The sequence below is a fragment of the Mytilus edulis genome, chromosome 1 (genome assembly GCF_963676685.1).
Source record: "Mytilus edulis chromosome 1, xbMytEdul2.2, whole genome shotgun sequence".
Classification (NCBI taxonomy): domain Eukaryota; kingdom Metazoa; phylum Mollusca; class Bivalvia; order Mytilida; family Mytilidae; genus Mytilus; species Mytilus edulis.
In genome coordinates this window covers 37,049,262-37,073,826 of record NC_092344.1, presented here as the reverse complement: position 1 = coordinate 37,073,826, position 24,565 = coordinate 37,049,262, and the positions used below count along the sequence as shown (strand labels likewise).

Below are 24,565 nucleotides of genomic sequence, written 5' to 3'. Positions count from 1 at the left end.
GCCAGGATTCAAATCAATGACCTCTGGCACTCTAGACTAACAAGGTACCAAAAAGACCACTAAGACAGTACAACTATTTTACAAGTACAGGATGTATGGTTTCCTTTTTTTTTTGCAATTCAAAACAATCTAGATATTCTTCTACAAAAATACATGCATTCTGTCAGTTTACCATTACATCATGTTTCACAATAATTGAATAAAGAAAACCATTTTTCACTTTTCAAACCCTATACTATTTATCATAGTGCAAAACATGTCATATATAAGAAACATATGTCATACATAAAAAAACAAGATCAAAATATAACTTGTATTTGGTTACTATGTAAAGAATTCAATTGTAATATGTGAATAAAACAAAATTACCAATAAAAATATATAAGAAGTGATTTATGAGTATAACAAACAACCAAATTCCAAGGTATCTTGTGAAGACAATTACTCATGCAAGGAGTAACTTGACCAACAATTAAGCTTTGGTTATTCCATTTATTGTTTGTAAGAGTTGTAATACAGGCTTCGAGACAATCATTCTTATCAATTTGGTGGTAAAATCTTATGAAAATCACTCAAGGCATTTAAAGAGTTAGGTAGTAAAATATTGAAGTTGGACAGACAGAAAGATATATGAGCAGAGGGATAAGACAAGACTAATAACAGGTTTGGACCTGAATCACTTCATGCAATTGCATGAGGTTCCATGTGTACTGAAGTATAACTAATTAAAATCCAGGCCAAGAAAACATTGACAAACAATTTTCCCAAGTGTTGTAAAATTCATACTATTAACAAACAGGTAGTAAGTAGTTGCACAAAAGATGTTAAAATTGCTAACAATCAAAAACTTTATAAATCTGAACAATCATTTCCTCCTGTAGAGGCAAACAAATCTTTGAAGAAAGTTTTCTAGCCAGAGAGATGGATGACCAGACGTAGTCAAGCAGTTAATAGACCTGTTTCTCCTTATGACAACACACAAGTAAACAACATACCAGTATCTTATTTTTATGTGCAATCAAAGACAGTATATAGGCATAAAAACAGTCATTCCTTGTATGTAGAGTATATAGTAAAGTAAAGAAACAGCATAATTAAATTTTCTGGGAAATCAAAGTAATATATAACTTTTGGTAAAGTAATGAAAAAGTTTGTTCCTTGTTTGTTATTCAAGTAAGAAAAATATCATTCCTTGTTTGTGTGTGAAGTAAAAATTGGCTTTAATATAAATATGCAAATGAACTAAAAAAAATGCATAACAAAATTAAGTTGTGCTACTAAGCTTGCACAGACTACTTATCTAAACATCTCTTTAATATACTGAAAACAAACAAGACTGCAATGTTACGAGACATAGCCTAGAGACAACTTTAGCCTAGAGACAACTTAGCAGAGTCCAATATATGATTTCCAGTCATGCAAAATGTTTGAGATACTGTTTTGCTTTTGACAGTAACAAATGTAGAAGCAAAACAATAAATCTTATGGATTAGGACTGCCCTGTAAAATAATAATTCAAAGCATTTTTTCCTTTCTTGATAATCATATGGCTCATTGCAGACAAGTCCCTCCAATTATAGAATTAACGAAAAAATTCTAAACTATTCTAAACTATTTGTTTGTGCATCTTAGAAAATGTGATAAAAGCTTATTTTAAGCATTTACACAAAACAGTAAAATATGCCTAATAAAAGAAGTTAACATAATAAATTGATGGACATAAAGTGTAAAGGTGTTTGAACCGAAAATGATTTTTTTCCTTAATCCATGAGGGTGGTAATGGGGGTACCTTCATGACGAATCACGGTAAAAATGATGTTAACGGTAATTTTTGATGCACGACGATAAAATGTACACTTTCTTTTAGACGATAAGAAAATTGACTGATTATGACGAATCACGTTAAATTTTCCCCAAAAATGACGGTAACAAGAGAGACCTCTGACGAATAATGCTAAGGATAGTTTGACGAATCATGGTAAAAATTTAACCAATTTGACGCTTATGGTAGCTGAAAATGACTATTGACGCCTGACGGTAAAGGACATTACTATACCCTTATCTATGGCCTTCCTCAATTAAAACACCACTGGGTTAGCTTATCCTTACCATTAATTTAATAACATACATTTTAAATAAATGCTATCACAAACTAGTCAAAACATTTACTAAATTTTACCATAGGTAGAAGGACATCATTCGTAAATATAGCTCAACATGCAGACTTCACATCCAATTTTTTATGGAAATATTCTTTATAAAGCACAAAAATGTCAGTATTCACCTCAGAAACTAACAAAACCTTTAAATAGACTTATTAAGAAGGGATATAGTTACGATACTGTTGTCAGGTCATTAAAGATTGCATATTTTGGCTTTAATATTGATTCACTTATAGGGTTTTTGCATCGGAACTAAACACATTTATTCAAAAACCAGTTGTTGGCATGATACGGGTTATGTTCTTCTCATATATGTTATGATGGTATGATACTAAACCCCTAACGGGAAGGACTGTGCCTGATATTCATATGATGAAATCATAATCTTTCAATCAGTTTAATTGAAGTCTGGAGCTGGCATGTCAGTTAACTGCTAGTAGTCTGTTGTTATTTATGTATTATTGTCATTTTGTTTATTTTCTTTGGTTGCGTCTTCTGACATCAGACTCGGACTTCTCTTGAACTGAGTTTTAAATGTGTGTATTGTTATGGTTTACTTTTCTACATTGGCTAGAGGTATAGGGGGAGGGTTGAGATCTCATAAACATGTTTAACCCCGTCGCATTTTTGCGCCTGTCCCAAGTCAGGAGCCTCTGGCCTTTGTTAGTCTTGTATTATTTTAATTTTAGTTTCTTGTGTACAATTTGGAAATTAGTATGGCGTTCATTATCACTGAACTAGTATATATTTGTGTAGGGGCCAACTGAAGGACGACTCCGTGTGAGGGAATTTCTCGCTACATTGAAGACCTGTAAGTGACCTTCTGCTGTAGTTTTTTCTATGGTTGGGTTGTTGTCTCTTTGACATATTCCCCATTTCCATTCTCAATTTTATGTCTTTATGAAGCACGCTTTAGCTTCTAATGTTTAATTAAGAGTTATATTTACCAGATAAACATACAATGAGGTTAAATGTTTTAAAGAAATGCACAATCTATAAAGTTGAAAAATCTAAAAATTTAAATAACAAGAAAAAACTAAATAAACATTACGACTCCTACATAATAAAAGAAAGAGTAGTGGAATGATAAATACCACTGAATGAATGAAAAACATGTTTTTGTCTGTTATGGTTTTTAAACAATAGACTGTAATGGAATTAACTGGGGGTGTAAAACTAATAATTTCTGTTTTCATTGCTTCTATTTGGTTAAAAAACAGTTTTTTTTACAAGATAAATAACTGCAAATGCTCATACTACAAAAACAATAGCAGTCATATAATCAATACTTGTATAGGCATCATCCCATATCAATATTCTGTAACTAACCTATTACACTGTGGCATACAGTCAGCTGGATCAGCACAGTACTTGCAATCTGATGTTGATGACACAAATGGATTGTGTTTGTATCTCTTTAGTTTATTAAAGTTCATCCTGTTTCTAGTTTGATACCTAGCACATGGTATGTCCATCATGGGACATATTGGAACTGTCTGTAGTAAATGATGTTGGTATGACCTTGGTAAAGTACTAAACTTTGAAGTTTCTTGTAAATCTTTGAACAAGAAACATGTGTGTTCTGAAATACAATATACATTTCTGGTAAAGTAATAAACTCAGAAGTTTCATGTAAATCTTTGAACAAGAAACATGTGTGTTCTGAAATACAATATACATTTCTGAATAGTGAAAATCATAGATCTCAATCCAAAAACAGCTGACTTAATCATGAAAACTCCCACTAATATAAATTAATACACAAAACCATTTCATTACAAATGTTATACTCTAAGAAGTTGTCTTAACCTTTCAATTTATCTCTCTGATGATAGTGGCAAAGTTTGATTTAAATTAGCTCAGTAGTTTCAGAGAAGATTTTTCTTAAAATCAATGAACTATTAAAGATGGATGATAAAATGTCAAGTGATGAGAGGAGAACACATGACCTTATGCAAAAGCAAAACCAAAAGTAATGTTAACTTGCACATCTCAATTGCTCATAATTCTGGATGTCTGAAATTGAATTGTTTCTCTTTGTACATCTGTATAAGTGTTGCAAATCAACTTTGATATTAATGGACTGCATGGTACTGAATTTCTTATGAGTACTTCCTCAATATAAACTGAGAAAATATATCATTGTTTCGTATCAAATATTTAACACGAGTGCACACTTTGAAATGTCTCGACTTCTTTACTAACCATTGATATTTTGTTGATAGTCCTAATAAGAAAGCTTTACTAAAACTATTAAATACACTTAACATAATCCAAGAAAATGAGGTCAAGATCATATACACCAAACAAGAAATACATGCATACCTTACAATCATTCAAATACACTACATATAGTTTCTAAGACACAGACTTAACCAAGAAAAATAAACATTGACCAATGAATCATGAAAGTGAGGTCAAAGTCAGACGAACAATGCCAGGCAGACATGTTCAGCTTACAATCCTTCCATAATGCAAATATAGTTTACCTATTGGTTATAGTTTAAGAAACACAGACCAAAAGACATAAACTTAACACTAAGCAATAAACTGTGAAAATAGGGTCAAGGTCAAATAAAACCTGTGAGACTGACATGTAAATCATATAATATTTCCATATACCAAATATAGTTGACCTAATTGCATATAGTGTAAGAAAAATAAATTCAAAAACTAAACTTTGATCACTGAACCATGAAAATGAGGTCAAGGTCAGATGACGCCTGCCAGTTGGAAATGTACACATTAAAATCATTCCATACACCAATTATAGTCTACCTATTCCATAGTTTACGAAAAACAGACCAAAACACTAAAACTTAACTATAACCACTGAACCATGAAAATGAGGTAAAGGTCAGATGACATATACTAGCTGGACATGTACACCTTACAATGCTTCCATACACCAAATATGCTAGACCTGTAGCTTATAGTACCTGAGATATGGACTTGACCACCAAAACTTAACCTTGTTTACTGATCCATGAAATGAGGTCAAGTGAAAACTGTCTGATGGGCATGAGGACCTTGCAAGGTATGTACATACCAAAAATAGGTATCCTATTCCTAATAATAAGTAAAAAATTAATGATACAAACAATCTTAACTTTTTTTTCAAGTAGTCACTGAATCATGAAAATGAGGTCAAGGATAATGCACATGTGACCGACAGAAACTTCGTAACATTAAGCATCTATATACAATGTATGAAGCATCCATATCTTCAACCTTCTAAAATATAAAGCTTTTAAGAAGTTGGCTAATGCTGCCACTGTAGTAGCCACCATTGTAGGAGCCACTGCCAGATCACTATTCCTATGTCGAGCTTTCTGCGACAAAAGTCACAGGCTTAACAAAAATTACCTTTTATCTTTTGACTACAAATCGAAGTTAAAGTTGATAAATATTGACCTAAGCAACTAAATTTATTTAAACAGATGAAGAATTTAGATGATTGTAGAGGATGAAATGGTGTCTTATACTTTCTTCAAGTAAATTATGTCATCTGCAATGTACCTTTTAAAAATTCAGAACTGTGTTCCCAAGACATAAGTTGGTGCAAATGGTAAAAACAGATAGGCTGTGGATTGTTTTTTTTTAGTTCAAATTGGTTCAAAACAATTGTTACAACAGTCTTTGTTTTTAATGTGGTGTGCAGTTCTAAATGAAATAAATATGAACATACAAAATCCTTGGAACTCTGTGGCTAACTTACTTTTAGGAGCTTGAGCATACACACTGTAATCTTCTGTAAACCAACTCCACTCATATAAAAATCTACAACAAAAGCAGGCAAATACAGCTTAATCTTATGTTAGCTAAATTTCAAATATTACAAATTAATTTTGAGAGAAACAAACATTACTTGAGATTTTAGGCAACTAAAGATTATGTTAATCTGTTGTTTCATTAACTTACTCATTGAATATTCCAGAAAATTTCAATCATTTATTTCTGAGAAGACACTGACTAATGCAAAGCAAGGAAAACTGATCAGGGCAAAGAATACATACATAAATGTTCTATAATAACTTACATGACTGTTTCTGTAAACATCCAAAAAATTAAATTTGCAAACTGTTTGAATGGCTGAAAAAAAAGAAGAAAGTTGAACTTAAATTTACTGTTCTATTTGTTTTCAACAAAAAATTAGAGGGGTTAAAATTCAACATACAAAGTCTGTATCGAGGAGCAATACAACAATTCACATTAATATGTGGGACACCATGTGCTGAACAATTGGATGATGAAATGGGTATTCCATAAACAAGAGGTTTCCAGGAACCTGAATTACTCACCTGACAAATTCTCTTATTTCTTGTTCAAGAAATGATAATTTATAACAAATTTAGCTTCAGATGATTTTGTTTTTATCAATCTGCTAAAATTTCAAAACATTTCACAAAGAAATTTCATGAAGGATGATCTTTTAAATAAAAATGGTCCATATGTCACGGAATATAAGTTCCTTCATAATATAAGTTCCAAAAGGAAAAAATCTTCTGGAATATTATTTCCACAGGAATAAATATTACAGTATATGTTCCTAACGGAATAAATAGTATAGAATATTTGTTCCAACAGGAATAGGTATTCTGACATTGTTTATAACAAAGTTTCCAGTGGAACTTCTGTTAGGCGGAACAAATATAGGTTGACACATATAAAATCAAACATTCATTGCCTCTAGAGGCCATATTATCCATCTATTCAAAACCGTTTGCAAACAATATGTAGAGAACTTCCTCTACCATACCTAATAATTTTGAATAAATTGGGGAGAAATTTTAATTTTGTTAATATTGTATTGCCAATATTATTTTTATTCTGCTTACAAAAAAAAATCATTATTCAAGCACAGTAAGAAGTGGTGTGTCCATATTGGCATTGAAGACACATTTGTTGATCTTGTCTTGCTATTTTTTTTGTGAAATCTAGGTAGAGCTTATCAAAGTTTAATATGCCTTAATCTCTTCATTTAAATCATTTCCATACATGTGATGGACTGTAAAATTCAGATCAGGAGATTTGGAAATTTTGGTCAGGAGATTGGACCTCAGATCAGGAGGTTTTTTATCGACATATTTTTCGTCGTAAAACTAACCGTATGATGTGTTTTTTTCTTCAATCTTCCTTGTGAATGGCATTAGTTAAAGTCTGCATATATTAAGGAATAATTGAGAAGAATCTTTTTTTTTTTATTTAACATTGTTGATTGCTGATGAGAATATTTTTTTCTTTTGTTTTACATTGTTGATTGCTGATGAGAATCTTTTTTTCTTTTGTTTTACATTGTTGATTGCTGATGAGAATCTTTTTTTTATTTGTTTTTCATTGGCATTGGCTTGAGATATATATAAGAGAGATTTATGCTATACATTTATTACATAATAAATAAATAATAAATTAACAAACATTGTTGAACTTTGTCAAATATTTCTGTTGTTTTGAAACTGGTGTCTTTGAAGATAACTGTCGTTTTGGCATTTTGAACACATAATGGTGTACAAAATAATCAATTTGCTTATATATTTTTTCAGTCAGCTTGTGTAGCAAACAGCTCACATTGAGCTGAAACCATTCCTTTTTCCAGTATTTTCATCTCGAGATTTTCATATACAATAAGTGTTTTTCTCGGCATCAAAAAACTTCCGATAAATTTTTGGACAACAACATTCCATTTTCCATCAATGCCGGTATTTATCGGTATTTCCCTTTAATCATCCTTGGCGTGTGCCATAAACAGAAGCCACATCGAGTAATTGATATACAAACACCTTATGATTGTTCAATCAAACTATTATCACTTGTTAATTAGCCTTTAGCAAGAATTAAAATCTCCACATGTTGCGTAATCAGGTAATGTCAGTTACACCGGATACATTCGATAAACCTCGTGTTTTTACGACTTAAAAAATCTCGGGTTTTTACGATCTCAATGATAAATTTTGTAAACAAAATAGTAAAAATGGCGACTGAAAATTTTCATTCATGAAATTTTTTCTACACGGGATTTTTTTCTCTTCGACGGGAGGACGGGAGGGGACCCCTGAAAACGGGAGTTTTGTACTCCCGTCGGGAGGTTCACATGTATGCATTTCTAACCTGAAATACTTACGTTTAGTAAAAAGGCAGCGGAGTTTTCACCATCCTTTTGGAGCTCCTTTTTACACATGACTTGTTGATTCAAATATTTTTCTCTAAAATATATTTAAAACATAATGCTAGTTCACACCAAATCATTACATTAGATTTAATGTGTTGCTATTTTTTATTCATTCCAAACTGTTATGAACTTAAACTGTGTATGAACTTCTTCAGCATAAACATACCATATATAGCTGTCAAGAAGTCAATCATTTAAAAGTACCAAAAAAGTCTAGCAAAGGAAATCTGAGATCACTGTGAAACAGAACTGATGCAAAACATTAACAAGAATGTGTCCATAGTACACAAATGCCCCACTCGCACTATCATTTTCTATGTTCAGTGGACCGTGAAATTGGGGTCAAAATTATAATTTGGAATTATAATTAGAAAGATCATATCATAGGGAACATGTGTACTAAGTTTAAAGTTGATGTAACTTTAACTTCATCAAAAACTACCTTGATCAAAAACTTTAACCTGAACTTCGCAATTTCATTTTCTATGTTCAGTAGACCATGAAATTGGGGTCAAAAATATAATTTGGCACTAAAATTAGAAAGATCATATCATGGGGAACATGTGTACTAAGTTTCAAGTTGATTGGACTTCAACTTCTTCAAAAACTACCTTGACCAAAAACTTTAACCTGAAGCGAACGGACGGACGGATGCACGAACGAACGGAGGCAGACCAGAAAACATAATGCCCCTCTACTATCATAGGTGGGGCATAACAAAAACATAACAGACCAATAAAGTAGCTGGTTAATAAGTTGTGACTAATCAAAGTGTTTGTAAGCACTGAACGGTAAAGATTGCTTTTATTTATCAGTGGAAATTAAAATTAATTATTGCATTGGTAGTAGCAGTCTGAAACCCAGTTGAAATAGAACAAAAGAATCAAAGCTCTTTGTTAAAGAAGGCGATAAATGTGTACTGTATTGTTTACTATAGTGACAAAAATTTTAAAAGTTAATAGAAACAAACAAAATTACAATTTTCTTCTAAATTACGAGGTGTTTTATTTAAAAAAAAACATTTGCATAAGTTTTCAATTTATCTAGTACATAGTTAATCAGAACAATTAGATTTCAAGTCGACGATATCAGTATCTTTCAAGTTGGATGAAGAACACGCATAACCTCCGATTTTTTGGAAAAAATTACCACGGACGGAAAACATATCAATCTATTAGTTCAAAAATTTTCGTGTCTGCCCTTCCATTAAGTGAAAAAAAATTCCAAAAAATCGGTAACAATTGTATCGAAAATAGAAAATCGAGTGCATCTTTTTATGGTAGGGAGTGTTTGAGTTGAATATTTTGTCTTGATATCGTACAAAGTAAGATTATTTTATACATCGTCTCGCTTCAGATTCTATTATTTTTATATATCAAAGCTACAGATTGACTTTATAACACAAAAAAATAACACTACCAAAAGATTAAATATATGGGTCAAGTGAAATACCTATCTAATGAGTCACAAAAACAGAGAAGGTGTGTTCGAATAGCTATTTTTTTAGTGAAAGAACTTGACGACAGTCTTTCAAGTTGGATGATGAAAATGCATATCTTTGAAAAAATATATTTTTTTGTGTGTGAAAACTATAGGGTTTCTAGTCTTTATACACTAAAAAAATCTAGTCTGCCCTTCCACCAAATTTTTAATTAGAATTTTGTTAAATGTTTATGAATTTTCGAAAATTTTGAAAAAATGACAACCGATCAGACAATAGTTTTTAGTTGAATCAATGCAGACAAGATCATTAACTGATGCTCATTAGCTAGTTGATACATTTGTCTTTTAAAATACAACTGACATTTAAGGATCGTAATGGTGCAATGTGGATAAATTTATCGGTTTCCATGAGCAAAATTGGTAGCGCGTCATCCCTACAATGGCTTCCATTTCTACGATTGTGAAAATGAACTGTCGTAATGGGGAGATAATTTCTGATGAAGTATGATCCAGACTGTGTAGTTGATTAAACAGCAATTCCAGACAAAGGAAGATAACTCCAAATTTTTCAAAGATGATTTTAACAATGACATCATTCTATTTTTAGAACAGATATTAGGTTCCCGCAAATCATGTAATATAGCACTGTAACACATGTTTTGTTTCATGCTATAATAATTCCTATATACAGTGATTGATTTAAACCAAACTTACTGTTTATAAAAGCCGTTGTCAATTAATTCTTGCATTAATGACTGGTCCTCTAAAAGTTTACCAGCTGATGTCATCTGAAATAAAGTGTAACTACATGTTAAATATCAAGTGTTTTATCTCATCTTATAATGTGCTCTTTAATGGAAGCTAAATCTTCATTTGTTTTTTTTGTTTACTGATGTATTGCATAAAAATCAGGTGAAATAAAATTGAGAAAGGAAATGGTGAATATGTCAAAGCGACAACCACCCGACCATAGAGCAAACAACAGCCGAAGGCAACCAATGGGTCTTCAATGTAGCGAGAATTCCCGCACCCGTAGGTGTCCTTCAGCTGGCCCCTAAAATATGCATAATAGTACAGTGATAATGGACGTCATACTAAACTCCGAATTATACACAAGAAACTAAAATTTAAAATCATACAAGACTAACAAAGGCCAGAGGCTCCTGACTTGGGACAGGCGCAAAAATGCGGCGGGGTTAAACATGTTTATGAGATCTCAACCCTCCCCCTATACCTCTAGCCAATGTAGAAAAGTAAAAGAATAACAATATGCACATTAAAATTCAGTTCAAGAGAAGTCCGAGTCTGATGTCAAAAGATGTAACAAAAGAAAATAAATAAAATGACAATAATACATAAATAACAACAGACTACTAGCAGTTAACTGACATGCCAGCTCCAGACCTCAATTAAACTGATTGAAAGATTATGTCTTCATCATATGAATATCAGGTACAATCCCTCCCGTTAGGGGTTTAGTATCATACTATCATAAAATATATGAGAAGAACATAACCCGTGTCATGCCAACAACTGTTTTTTTAGAAATAAATGTGTTTAGTTCCGATGCAAAGACCCTATCAGTGAATCAATGTTAAAGCCAAAATATGCAATCTTTAATGACCTGACAACAGTATCGTAACTATATCCCCTTTTAATAAGTCTATTTAAAGGTTTTGTTAGTTTCTGAGGAGAATACTGACATTTTTGTGCTTTATAAAGAATATTTCCATAAAATTTTGGATGTGAAATACCTGAACGTATAAGATGTCTGCATGTTGAGTTATATTTACGAATTATTTCCTTATACCGGTGATAAAATTTAGTAAATGTTTTGACCAGTTTGTGATATCGAAAACCCTGGTGTAATAATTTTTCAGTAATACATAAATTTCTCTCGCTAAAATCTAATACATTGTTACATACACGAGCGAATCGTACAAGTTGAGATATATAAACACCATAAGATGGTGACAAGGGAACGTCACCATCTAAAAATGGATAATTAACAATAGGAAATGAAAAATCATCTCTTTTATCATAAATTTTTGTATTAAGCTTCCCGTTTATGATATAGATATCAAGATCGAGGAAAGGGCAGTGGTCATTGTTATCATTAGCTTTATTTAAAGTAAGTTCTACAGGATAAATTTCTTTAGTATACATACTGAAGTCGTCATTATTTAGAGCCAATATATCATCCAAATATCTAAAAGTATTGTTAAATTTTTGTATCAAATGTTGTTTTGATGGGTCTTTGCTAATTTTAGTCATAAATTGTAACTCATAACAATACAAAAGCCTGCCACAGATCACAATAAAATAGAAAATTAACTTGTACAAGGATAAAACTGGCAGAGAACTGTTAATTTTCTTGTACCCTTTAGCCAGTAATAGAAAAGATATCCCTTCATACAGAGGACTTCCCTCATGAAAAAGAATGTCTGAATTTTTGCTGAGTTTTGCTGAATAGGTTCTGGATCCTAGCTGAATGCATGCTGAACCAAATTTTGGGATCTGAAAACGTGCTGAAGCACTTTTTCCAAATTCTGAACAAATACTGAAAACTTACTGGAATGTTCAGATTTGCTGAAAAAGTGCTGTAACATTTTCTGAAAAGTTCAGACTGTGCTGAAAAATTCAGACATCGCTGAACTGAAGCTGAAAATAATCTGAACTGTTCAGTTATTGCTGAACTCCTCAGACAAACATCTGAAACTATGCTGAAAATTTTTTGATATCTTTGAACAGTGCTGAATTTTTCAGAACAGCCCTGAAAACTTTCTGAACTGATTTTCAAGATCCTGAAATGTTCAGAAACAATACTGAAATCATTCTGAACAGAATAAATACTTGCTTAATTTTTCAGAGAGACATCTGAAAATGTGTTGAACTATTCAGACAGTGTTGAATTGTTCAAAACAGTTAAAAAAAACCTTTCTGAAATGATAGAAAGCTAAACTGTTCAGAACAGCTCTAAGAGCTTATATGAACAGATTTGCCAGATGCTGAACTGTTCAGACAGAATACTGAAATCTTCTGAAAATAATACAAACAAGAATGTGTCCACAGTACACAGATGCCCCACTCACACTATCATATTCTATATTTAGTGGACCTTGAAATTGAGGTAAAACTCTAATTTGGCATTAAAATTAGATAGATCAGATCATTAGGAACATGTATACAAAGTTTCGAGTTGCTTGGACTTCAAGTCTTCATAAAAAACTACCTTGAACAAAAACTTTAACCTAAAGCGGGACAGACAGACAGACAGATGAATGGACGGACAAACAGACAGACGAACAGACCCACAGACCAGAAAACATAATGCCACCGGCCTCTACTATCGTAGGTGGGGCATAAAAAATATTTTTTCAAACTTTTATATCAGACCAGAGCAGAATACATGTACACCAAAGACCACCAAACTGAAGTTGTTTTTTTAATTACATGAGTTGATCTGAAGTCAATTGGCGTTAACAACGTAAACAATTAATTTTTAGAGGAGAGTAATTGATATAACATAAGCATTGTGACATATGATTTTTAAGGGAAAGTTTCAGAATTTGGGTCGTATCTTTTTGAGATATTAGCCAATCAGTAAAATCAAAATATATTCGAAGTGAAAATAGTTTATATAAACAAATTAAAAAATCTTAAAATCATTAACTACATGTACCAAAAAAGGGGGGTGTCATTTAAGATTCTCCCACTAAGGGGCACCCAAATGTAATCACGTCCACAGGTACCTGTGAAATCTACAATAAACAATAATAAGCTGGCTTTCTGTTTAAAGTCATGAGTACTCTATTAATAATGTTATGATTGGTAATAACATTAAAAACTGAAGATCTTATATCAATTACAATTTATAACAAGTTTGTTTTTTTCTATAATAAATTTCCTTTCATTAAAAGTCATGATTCCCAAACTTGCAAAACATAATCTGTTAATTTTGGGGGCGAATTAACCAGGTCCGATTTGACTTGGTGCCGAACTGTCTATAACGGTGCCGATTTGACAAGGTGCCGTAATGTCTAGAATTCATTTATATGAAGACTTGAGAGGCATACCAAAATTATACCAGCAACTGCAGGACCTATGTTATATTAAAATATTGACACCGGATGTCTGCCAGGTGTCAATGTGTCTTGGTGTCGAAGTATTTATAAAAATTCAAAATTTGAAAAGGGAACTTACGTTGAAATTATTTGCGATTTGTTCGATAGCCTATCCGTTTTTGCTGGTGCACTGCCAGTGTTAATTTTATCTGTAGAAGAAGTTTTCTGAATCTCTCTCCAAGTTCTTAAATATGCCTTACTCAATTGTATTTCGGCATAAAAAAAGAACTAAGAAAAATATCAGATTAGTCAATCGTTGTAATTGTAAACAATACAGTGTTATTTACAAGCACTGATAGTACAGTCAGTTATATAGGGAGTTAAAACGTTTTCATGATCTAAGCTGGTCCCCTTGCTGGCTACTACACTATGTTCGTAGAAAGTAGATACCAGTTTAATAAGTGAAACCTTTCTGAACCGGAAACGCATAATAAATTACGTCAACAAAAAACTATTTAGGCGCCCTAAATACGATTTGTGAAATGATGGCTATATTTATCAGATAAGTATATTACAGTTTCAGTTTGAACTGAAATGTTTATTGCTATTTTAAATCATATTTAAAGATAAAAGTTTATTGAGGCAATCTATAAATACCATTTTTGAGAAAGTCAACACCAGAAAATAAATAAAAATGAAGAAAATCCTTGAAATTATGTATTGAACTTGTGCACATCATTATGCACTGACCATTCAAGAGAAAATCAGAGGAGGAAGGGGAATGTTCTTGGGTTTTTTTTAGGAACCAGCTGTTTTTTTACTTTAATGGGCAAAAAAGTAAAAGGGGGTCATGCTTTTGCAAGTTTTGGTATGTGAGATACATGGGTTGAATATGGAACAAAGGGAGGGGGAGAATGTGAGAGAAATCATGATTTTTTTTTTACAAAATAACCGGATTTGGTAAATGAACCATATTTTGGGAACCAGCAGTTTTTTTTAATTTGAGGGACAAAAAGGGGGGCATGCTTTTGCAAATTTTGGGATGTGAATTATAGGGGATTGTGGGGATATGAAATTGAGTGAGGGGGAGGATGTCAGATGTGAGAGGAATAATGGGAAAAAAATACAAAAAAGCAGGATTTCGGAAATGAACCATATTGTGCCCCTAAGGCCTAACCTGAACTTAGATATGACACATTGCTTTTCTTTATGAAAGTATCAATCAATGGCAGATACAGGGTGCCAGGGTCCCACATATGGAGCTTCATATATATGATAATTGCATAGACTTTTTACAAGTATTCACACCAACAGGAGGGGATCAAGACATTTTAAAAAGTGGGGGTGCGGCAACTATATGTCCCAATTCAAATCGACAAATGCATTGATCATTAAAAAAAAGGGGCGCCCTTTCCTCTAACAAAATCATGGATCTGCACCTTTCAATACAGAAAACTCTAAGAAATGTTTATACTTTTTTTCGCTTCCCTTCTAGGCTTCTAAAATTTATTTTTTTCATGATATTAAATCAATCAATTAAAAAAATGGCATTATAAAAAAATCATAATTCATATTGAATTTAAAAATAAGTAAGACATTGGATTCTTTGTGGATTGTATTTTCTTGCAGGTGAAAGTCCTGCATCTTCCACAGAAACTTTTTGAAATTCAAGCAGAAATTGAACTGATCTAAGTTTGAAGCTCTGAAACTTCAATTTTGATTAATACAGAAAGAAAGAGAAGTTTACATATATTATAATCTGATTTTTATTTAATATACAAATGATTCTCAGTTTCTGAATTAATAGAATTAAAAGTTCATGAATAATTCATGATTCACATTATTTGAAATAATTATCAGGCCTTTGAAATTGGATTGATGATTTTCCCTATTAACACAAGAAAATTTCAAAGGGTTGAAGGACAGGAAAGAGTCCAAAAGACTTCTTTTTTTTAGTTGGAAAAATAGAACAAGACGCATATTGTTAATGTTACTGTTATAGATACGAAATGTTTCAAGTGAAAGACGTGAGATTACATGTAGATTTACTGTAGTGCTCCTTTCGTGTGGTAACCTAACGGTGTACAATACTTGGCCCAAGTATCAACAGCAGCATGGAAGCTTTCACTTGGGACAATTATAAGTTTATTATACAAAATATAAAAATAATTAGATGTGGCATGATTGATGCTGAGCAAACAATTCATAGATAAAAAAAAACCAAAAAACCCAGAGATATAATAAACGGTCATTACTGGTCAGTTAAAGATTAAAATGGGCAAAATCTATACTGTATTATGTATAACCGACTTCAAAATGTGTCCACTTTCTCATAAATTTCTTATGTCACAATGCTGGGTCATTGATGTCACAACATAACAAACTAATCATCAGTTGTAAAAGGCTCGACTGATCTGATTTCAACTATATAAGACACAAAATAAAAAGCAATAATAAAAAAGACAAAGACACAACTAATTATTCCACTTCACATATGACACCATAATGCATTGTATTTCTTAAATAATGTTTATTTGTTTTGGATAAATAGTGTCTTTCAGACAGAATATTAAAAAGCTCATATTGTCTAAATACAAAAAATGTACCAATGGAAACTTTCCTGAACTATATAAACTGAAAATCATCTGAACCTTTCCTGAAAAATGTAAGCTAAAGCTGAAAATGGTCTGAACCCATCCTGAACAATAGCTGAAGACTGAATATTGGCTGAGTATAGATTAATTCAAATTTTTACTGAATATTTGCTTAAATATTGTTTTGTTTGTTGATAAAATGAACATTTTAGAAAGAAATGCTAAAAAGTTTACCTTTAGAGTCTTAGATGAACTTTAACAGAAAATTTGCTGAAAACCCACTGGAACGGGTTAAATTATAGCTGGTTGGTTTTTTTAGAAAATGGTGTTTAAGAGGTTCTGAATATTTCAGCAAGTTGTTCAGAAAGATTCAGAAGTAATACTAATTATTTCTGAATATTTACTGAAAATGTCTTGCTGAAAACTTGCTGGAATGTGCCAAATTCAGCCTTCTTTAAGCAAAAGGTTTTTTATAGGTTCTGAATATTTCAGAAAGGTGTTCAGAAAAATTCAGAATTAATGCTGAATTATTTCTGAATATTGCTGAATATTTACTGAAAATGACTTGCTGAATTGTTAGTGTTACTGAAAATTTGCTGAAAATGTGCTGGAATGTGCCAAATTCAGACATTTTTAAGCAAAAGGTTTCAATAGATTCTGTAAAATTCAGCAAGGTGTTCAGAAAAATTCAGAATTAATGCTGAATTATTTCTGAATATTGCTGAATATTTACTGAAAACGTACTGCTGAATTTTTACTGAAAATGTGCTGAAAACTTGCTGGAACGTGCCAAATTCAGGCATTTTTAAGAAAAGGGTTTACTAAATGTGTTCAGTAAAATTTCAGCATCGAGTTCAGAAAAAATTCAGAAAAATATTTTCATGAGGGCTGCAGGATCCAATTTATGAATCATCAAAATTGACTCGTGAAGTTTCTGACATGTTAAAGTAGGAGAGGGGATGATATTTGTAATGTAAACAAAGCTTGATGATGTTTAAAAGTAAACATAAAAATACCTACAAATTTTCAAATTCATTAATTGTTATTTGTTATATATCCAGGGCAAATACTCAAAATGAAAAATCATCATCATATGAAGAGCTCAAGGGTGTTGAATGTTTCATTCACAGCACTTTTAAATCAAAATGACAACAATATTGTATTATTAAATCTTTTATGATCTTGCATTTTTTAAATGCAATTAATTTCTAACAATATAACACTTACATTTTCATCGTCCATGTTTGAATATATGATATAGCCGTTACTGTCTAAAATATAACAGGTTATTTGAGCCTGAAAATAGAATTGAACTTAAGTCTTCATTTTCCTACAATATACTTGTACTAAAGCATTTAATAATAGAAAGCTAATTTAAATTAGGAAAATTTAGAGCTTGAATAGAAACCCTTCCAAGACTGTATCTTATCCTCTAAATGACTTTTGGTCTCATTGACAAAACTATTTTCTTCTTCTTTTTTTAAAATATTTCATAAAGGGAAAAAAAGACAATGTTATTCATATATATCCAAGCAATAAAATCACTTGACAATATTAACTTGAAAGGTTATAGTATTTCTTCAGGCTTTTGCTGTAAATTTACTGTTGATTCATATGTATTCATTGATTTGATGGCTGTAGGTAAACCATGAATCAAAATGTTAAATAAAGTATACAAATTTGTTATCAGTTTGTATGCCAATTTTTATTAAAAACAATATATTAAATATACACAAATTGATTTTTTTCTCAATCCACTAAAATTGGTACCCCCAAAACTAAACCAATCCACAATAGACCTAGAAACAGTAGTAGTAATTTCATTCATTGTTTCAGAATCTAATGCATTCTGGGTAACATTTTCAAAAGCGTACACAAAAACATGTTGTGATTGGTTTCAAATGTTGTAAACAATGGAAATTAAACCAATGATGAAAAGGTATATTTATTTTGGTGTACAAACAATGAGATCACCCATAGTCCTTATGGTGACTTGAGAAACACCAATATCACTCAGATTACAATTCTACCTTGACAGGTAAGTTTGTATCTAGCCTATAAAATACTTATTTAGCCTTGAGAATTGAAAGGTCAGTTTATCCCATTCATAAAAAAGAAGTTGGTAAAATTGGCTTCATGCCATTTACCTTGTCCAAAATTAAGGTCACTTTATTGTTATTGTGATATTGTTAAAGTACAAAAGAACCCTATATTCTGACCAATGCTTAAACTTTGTGCATCTTGATTCAATTGTTCAAAATATGTTAATGTTGAAATTTAGGGGTTACTTTCGGCCTTTTTTTTACGTGTTAGTTTTCTTTTCAGATATAAAAAAACTATCGGCTTTATAGAAATAGACTCTGCTTGCAGGTTCTCTTGTTTTTTGTTTACACCAAATTCTAAAGGATTATAATTTAGTTGCAAAATATTCTAAACGAGAGCTGAATTTTTTTTTATCTTTTAATGTGAATTGAAGGTTAAATAATTATAATGTGAATTAGAACGAAGAAAACATCTTGGTCCCAAAAAAAATCATCAATCAGGATATGAAATTCCAAATATTAATTTATTATACTAAAATCAGTTCATATAGAATAAACTTTTAAGATTTTATTGATTCCTTTTAAATTGAAATCTCAAGCCACTGTTTTGCAGGTTTAGATCATTCCCCAACAGAAAACCAATAAATATGACAGTACAATGTACTCTAAGCACAAACACATAAGGTCAGTGTGAAATAGACATCTAGGGCAGGAGCAAACTGTCAGTTATACCAAACCAGTTTGACTAGATCTCTAGTTTAAAACCAGTTTGACTAGATGTGTAGATTATAATGGTGTGGCCTATATTTTGACAAGGTAAATAACATGAGGACCTGGATGGGTTTTTTAATATCTGTATTCTTTAAAGTTTCAGGGCATTTTCTTTTAATAGCCTTGAAATAACTCTCATTCTGTAAAATTCTCATGAAAATGATTTTACTATTTAGTCTTTCTGTTACAAGATTATTTATCAATTATGTTCATTGATCATGATTATATTATCAGTATGCCTTACAGTTACCTAAGTTACCTTTTTATTATGCACAGTTATTCCTTATACTTTTGCACTGCAGTAAATTATTCTCTATTCTTTATTTTGATGTTCATTTTCTCTATTCTCTATTATTTTGTTGCTATTACATGTATTCTCTATTCTGTAAACCCCATTCTGACCCTCATAGGTAAACTTCTTTTGTATGCATGGGATAAACTGACCTTTCAATTCTCAAGGCTAAATAAGTATTTTATAGGCTAGATACAAACTTACCTGTCAAGGTAGAATTGTAATCTGAGTGGTATTAGTGTTTCTCAAGTCACCATAACATTCTAAAAAGGTGAATTCCTCTTTACAGTTTATACTTACTTTGTCCTTACAAGATAAAGAGCTGTCAGGATTTGTCTGAGGTACAGACATGTTTTCTATGACTTCCTCCATACGTTGTGTAAATGATAAATATTTCATTTGTAATCCTACTACCAACATTGTAAATTTCTGTTTATATATTGGTGCTGTTATTGTTATCACCAAATTTTTTGGATGAGCTGAAAATGAAAAAAATGGTCTTTTATTTGTTATGATGGTGTCTTAGGAATTTTGAAAATCTTGAACTATATTAAGAATTTATATAACTTTTAATTTATATATCTGGATGGTTGCAAAAGACCATGACACTAATAAGGTATAACGGTTTGCAATTTAAACTAGCAATTAAAAACAACTGGTAGAGTTATACAACTTCAAAAAACAGATATTAAGCCGATTCCATGGTATTTCTTCAGACAAAAGTCTTTCCAAATAATTTTCCAAAGAATTCCACTAAAAATGGTGCTAAAGTTGGTCTTGTAGTTGGTTGATTTTTTTTGCTTCTTGTTGAAGGCCTCATTGTGATTTAGAGATGATTACAGCAATCATTTTGCTGTGCTTTTACTGATTTTGTGTCATGGATGGATTCCCCATATCCTTTGTTTTTCTTTCAGATATAAAGACACTCAATGAAATTCATCAGAGTTATTATTCAATTACTAGTATCATCTAAACAAATTATTTCTTCCTATGTGAAGTGAACACCAGATTAGTTACTGTATCTATCCGTCACCCAGGATGGTGTATAATTAGCTATACTGTGAGCTATTCATCACCAACTATACTCCCGCTCAGTGTTGTTGATCCATTTTTGCAATAAATACTTGAATTCATCAAATTTTATAGTAGCTTGAAGTTTGTGAAGAAATTGTAACAATATTTTTTTTGTTTTTTTCCATCATAGCTAAGAAGTAAAAATATCTATTGGTTTGCAGTGGTCATTTCCTAGACAGGTATTTATGCTCTTTCAAAAGCTTGATGTCATACATCAAGAAACTATGATTTGGGTTTGAGAAAAATTTGACAAGTTATTACGACAGATGCATCCAGGTATACCATTATTATCTTTGAAGCAGGGGTATAAAAATATATATATATAGTCCACATGACTTTGTACTAAGAAAACCTAGATGATTACTTACTATACAATTCTGCATGATAAGGTACAGAATATGTATAATTATATCCGTATTCCAATCCTTCTACTGTTTGTCTATAATGTTTATTCTTTACAGTGTTCCTGTTCTCTTTTATAAAATTCCTGTTAAATACAAAGACTACAGTACAATGAGTCATCCAAGCTCATTTTTTTTTATTATTCATTTCAGTATGTCTCTTTCTTGAATTTCTGTATGTGAAGGATGAGGGGCATTCTATGAGGAAGCCAGGAGGCTTCAAGGGTTAAATTCCCTCCCAAGATATGTTGTGCAGATGACTATTTTAGTATATATAAATTTAACTTGGTAGAAGTTTGATATTGAATTTTGGATAACCCTCCCGTAATTGGACCAATAAATTGAGTTTCTGAACTTTTGATTTTACCATGGATTTGCCTTGTTGCTTTAAAACGAGGCTTCTGAGAAGGTTACACAGGTATTTATAGTACACGGGTGACTGATTTTGCCTACGTGATAGAATCACTCAACTGTAAAAAAGGTCGTATACAGCCTGATCATCTAAATTTTTGCAAAATGTCCTGTCTCATTGAATAAATGCTATTGTTCTCTGTGGATTTTTTATATGGGAACTTTGAACATCATGTTGATGACAAAACAATAAAATCAAAACAGATAATACCGACAGTAGCAAACAGTGACAACTACTGATTAACATGCTCCTGACTCAGGACAGACAAATACATCTTGTCACCAAGATCAAAAGAAGGACAAGTAGTTGGTGACAAAATTTCATATAAGAGATAATTAACCCTTGCATTAAAATTGTTTTTCTCTTTCCTCCGAAAGGGGGTTAAAATATTTTTAAAATTTTGAATACTTACGGCTCTGTTAAGTTTGCTGAGGCTGTTACATATTTTGTCAATCCAGCAGACGTCCACAGAAACACTTGTTCTACTCCAAAACTGGAAAAAATATGAGATATCATGGGAAAAATATGAGATATCATGGAAAAAATATGAGATATCATTACTAACTTTCAGGGAAAACAAATATTCACCTTGCCTGTCCAGTCTACAACTTCTTTAAGCTTTTGTCCATATCCTCTCAAGAGATTTAGTCCTCAAGAGTAAAGTATAGAGAATGAAATGGTCTTGAACATGAAGTCATCATTTAGATGAGAACTTTAGCCTAACAGTCAAAAAGTATAATAAAATAATGACAAATATGGATTAAATAAACTCATACTTTTGGATGCAAGTTGGAGCTTTCATTAATAAATAAACATCTAGTAAATCCACTCATTTTACTGTTTGTATTTTTTTCATAGAAAAAAAGCCAGTAAAACTTGTGAAATCTAAAAAAAAACTTGAAACACAATCTTTATTTCTTTTCTGATACCAAAAACTGTGATATTTACATAGTGTATTTCTATAGAAACATACCTTTTATACACTTCTTTTGGCTTCACTCTAGTATCATAACTACAAAACAAGATTGGAATTTTTTATCTATTACATGAATTTACTTTTTCATTAGGACAATAATCATATATTGCTTTTAAATTAAAAATTAACTCATATTACTTGAAGAAAAGAAACAAATTGGAAAATAATTACTAATTTTTAAGTTACATAAATTGAAAAAAGAAGTTTTGGAAAAACTTGGTACATTAATATTTTAATTTCTTGAGAAAATACCTTGAAGAAGAAACTTGTTCCCTTGCTCTTTTGGTCCATTCATCCAATATATCACTGGTTATACTCCAATCCCATTGTAAATAACTATCACTGTATTCAGAACCTGCAAGTAAGGTATACTGGTAGGGAGTTGGTGAGCTCAGAAGCACAATACAGAGTTTTACTGAGTTTTTTTAAGGATATTGTAACCTTTTTAAAAGGACATGATTTTTAACAGCAGGTCAAACATTTTTAGCTTCCTTTCAGTAAATGTGTGCATTCATTGATACTGTAATATATGCTTTATTTTTTGTTGTTTCTTGTAATCATAATTGTTAATACATCATACAATTACTGCAGATTTATATCCTGTTTCGATATTGTGATGTCAATTATTTTATATACTGGACATACACTGATTAAAAATCAGAGAGGGAGGATTGAGATTTCAAACTACTTTACATCATAAATTTGTTAGGATTTAAAAAAAAATCAAACCAAACCAAACTTATGTGCATATTCAAAGTCAAGGAACCTCATTAGTGTTTTTTTTCCTTATCTTAATGGTTTTCATAACTTGAAGAATTCGGTGAAGATAGCAGATATTAAATCCTTTCTTTTTGTTCAGCTACTATATCGATTCAGGAGGATTTAGAGCTGAACTTGTTGTAACACTTAACATTCCTCTTTAGATATTTTTGTATCATTGTTTCATTGATTTAACCTTATCATTTTGTATTCATACTTACACCCTTTAGCCTCTCCTTTAGACTTTTTACCACCACCAGACTTTTTATTATTTCCATTGTCAGAAAATTTGTTTACCAAGAAATCTTGTAATTCATTGAAGTCCGTCCATTCATGTTTACAATAACGCCTGCAAAACAAAGTGTGTAAAATTAAACTTTTTATATGTTGATCATTTTATTCTTGCAAATATCACATGCTTTGTATTTTTTTCTTTCAGTCAACGTAAATTTGGTTTATCATGGGAAGAAGAAACAGTTATGTCAAACTCAAATCCTATACCCCACTTTTAACTTTGAGTTAGCTTTTAATATAGTAAAAACTATTTCCATTGTGAACAATGTGTTCTTTTAATGCATTTTCAGGGAAAAGGGGTGATAATGCCAAACCTTCAGCATGTACCCATCTTTATATTTACAGGGTTAATTGACTCTGATATACTTTACCAAGAAAGACAACTATGTAACATAGATGGCACAGTACCCATCAAACCTGTAAAATGTTTTGAATCACCCTACATCAATCCAAATGCATTTCCCAATAACCTGTTTATAAATTTATTGTGTTTTATTAGCACATTTTTAAAAGTCTTACCATGTTGCTAGTTCTGTATGACCATCTTTTTCTGAAAATACAAAAAAGGATTTTTTACAAATAAAATAATAATTTTTACTTGTTGCCTATTTATTGTGTGAGGCACAGCTACTAAAAAAAAATTATTTTAAACTCTTGTTCACCATTGGATCCAGTATTCTGAGACTGTATGTCACCTCTGATGTCTTTTGAATTTTAAGATAACGTTTTCATTCTTTTTTTTACTTCACATCTACTTTATCTATACATAAAATATAAAAAAAAAAAAACTCTGCATAAATTGAGCAACACATTTCAGATGATAGAAACTATTATATAGTAGTTCAAATTTAATTCTATCACAGTCTTGCCAGCTTTTAGTTGATGAAAGACTGGTATTAAATTTCTACTTACAATATGAATATCATCCCTGCTTTGTACTTGGCTGATATAATGAGCCAGATTATTTTATGAGCTACAGATGATTAGAGGACATGTCACTTTACCTGAATATATTACAATGTACTCAGATTAGTCTTGGCTCTTACTCTAAAATATTTTGCATGCTTAGAAGAAAGCAGCAATTACTACAACTAAGTTTTTGATTCAACCTG

General features: G+C 31.3%; 1 protein-coding gene across 2 annotated transcripts in view; it reads right to left on the bottom strand.

Annotated features, from left to right (window-relative positions):
- Nucleotides 1–24,565, bottom strand: part of LOC139512135 (voltage-dependent calcium channel subunit alpha-2/delta-3-like) — a 121,815-nt gene that overhangs the window by 7,893 nt on the left and 89,357 nt on the right. Inside the window, exons 21-34 of one of the 2 annotated variants that reach the window (XM_071299546.1) lie at nt 23,973–24,003; nt 23,381–23,508; nt 22,653–22,755; nt 22,398–22,436; nt 21,837–21,917; nt 20,980–21,098; nt 19,838–20,016; nt 17,660–17,728; nt 10,489–10,562; nt 8,284–8,365; nt 6,202–6,254; nt 5,881–5,942; nt 3,492–3,744; nt 1,205–1,320 (exon numbers count right to left, since the gene is read on the bottom strand). In XM_071299546.1, coding sequence (XP_071155647.1) covers nt 1,293–1,320; nt 3,492–3,744; nt 5,881–5,942; nt 6,202–6,254; nt 8,284–8,365; nt 10,489–10,562; nt 17,660–17,728; nt 19,838–20,016; nt 20,980–21,098; nt 21,837–21,917; nt 22,398–22,436; nt 22,653–22,755; nt 23,381–23,508; nt 23,973–24,003 — 1,301 coding nt within the window. In that variant the 3' untranslated portion in view covers nt 1,205–1,292. Of the gene's footprint in view, nt 1–1,204; nt 1,321–3,491; nt 3,745–5,880; nt 5,943–6,201; nt 6,255–8,283; nt 8,366–10,488; nt 10,563–17,659; nt 17,729–19,837; nt 20,017–20,979; nt 21,099–21,836; nt 21,918–22,397; nt 22,437–22,652; nt 22,756–23,380; nt 23,509–23,972; nt 24,004–24,565 lie in introns of those variants that run through there. The other variant, XM_071299537.1, reaches the window with a different exon arrangement.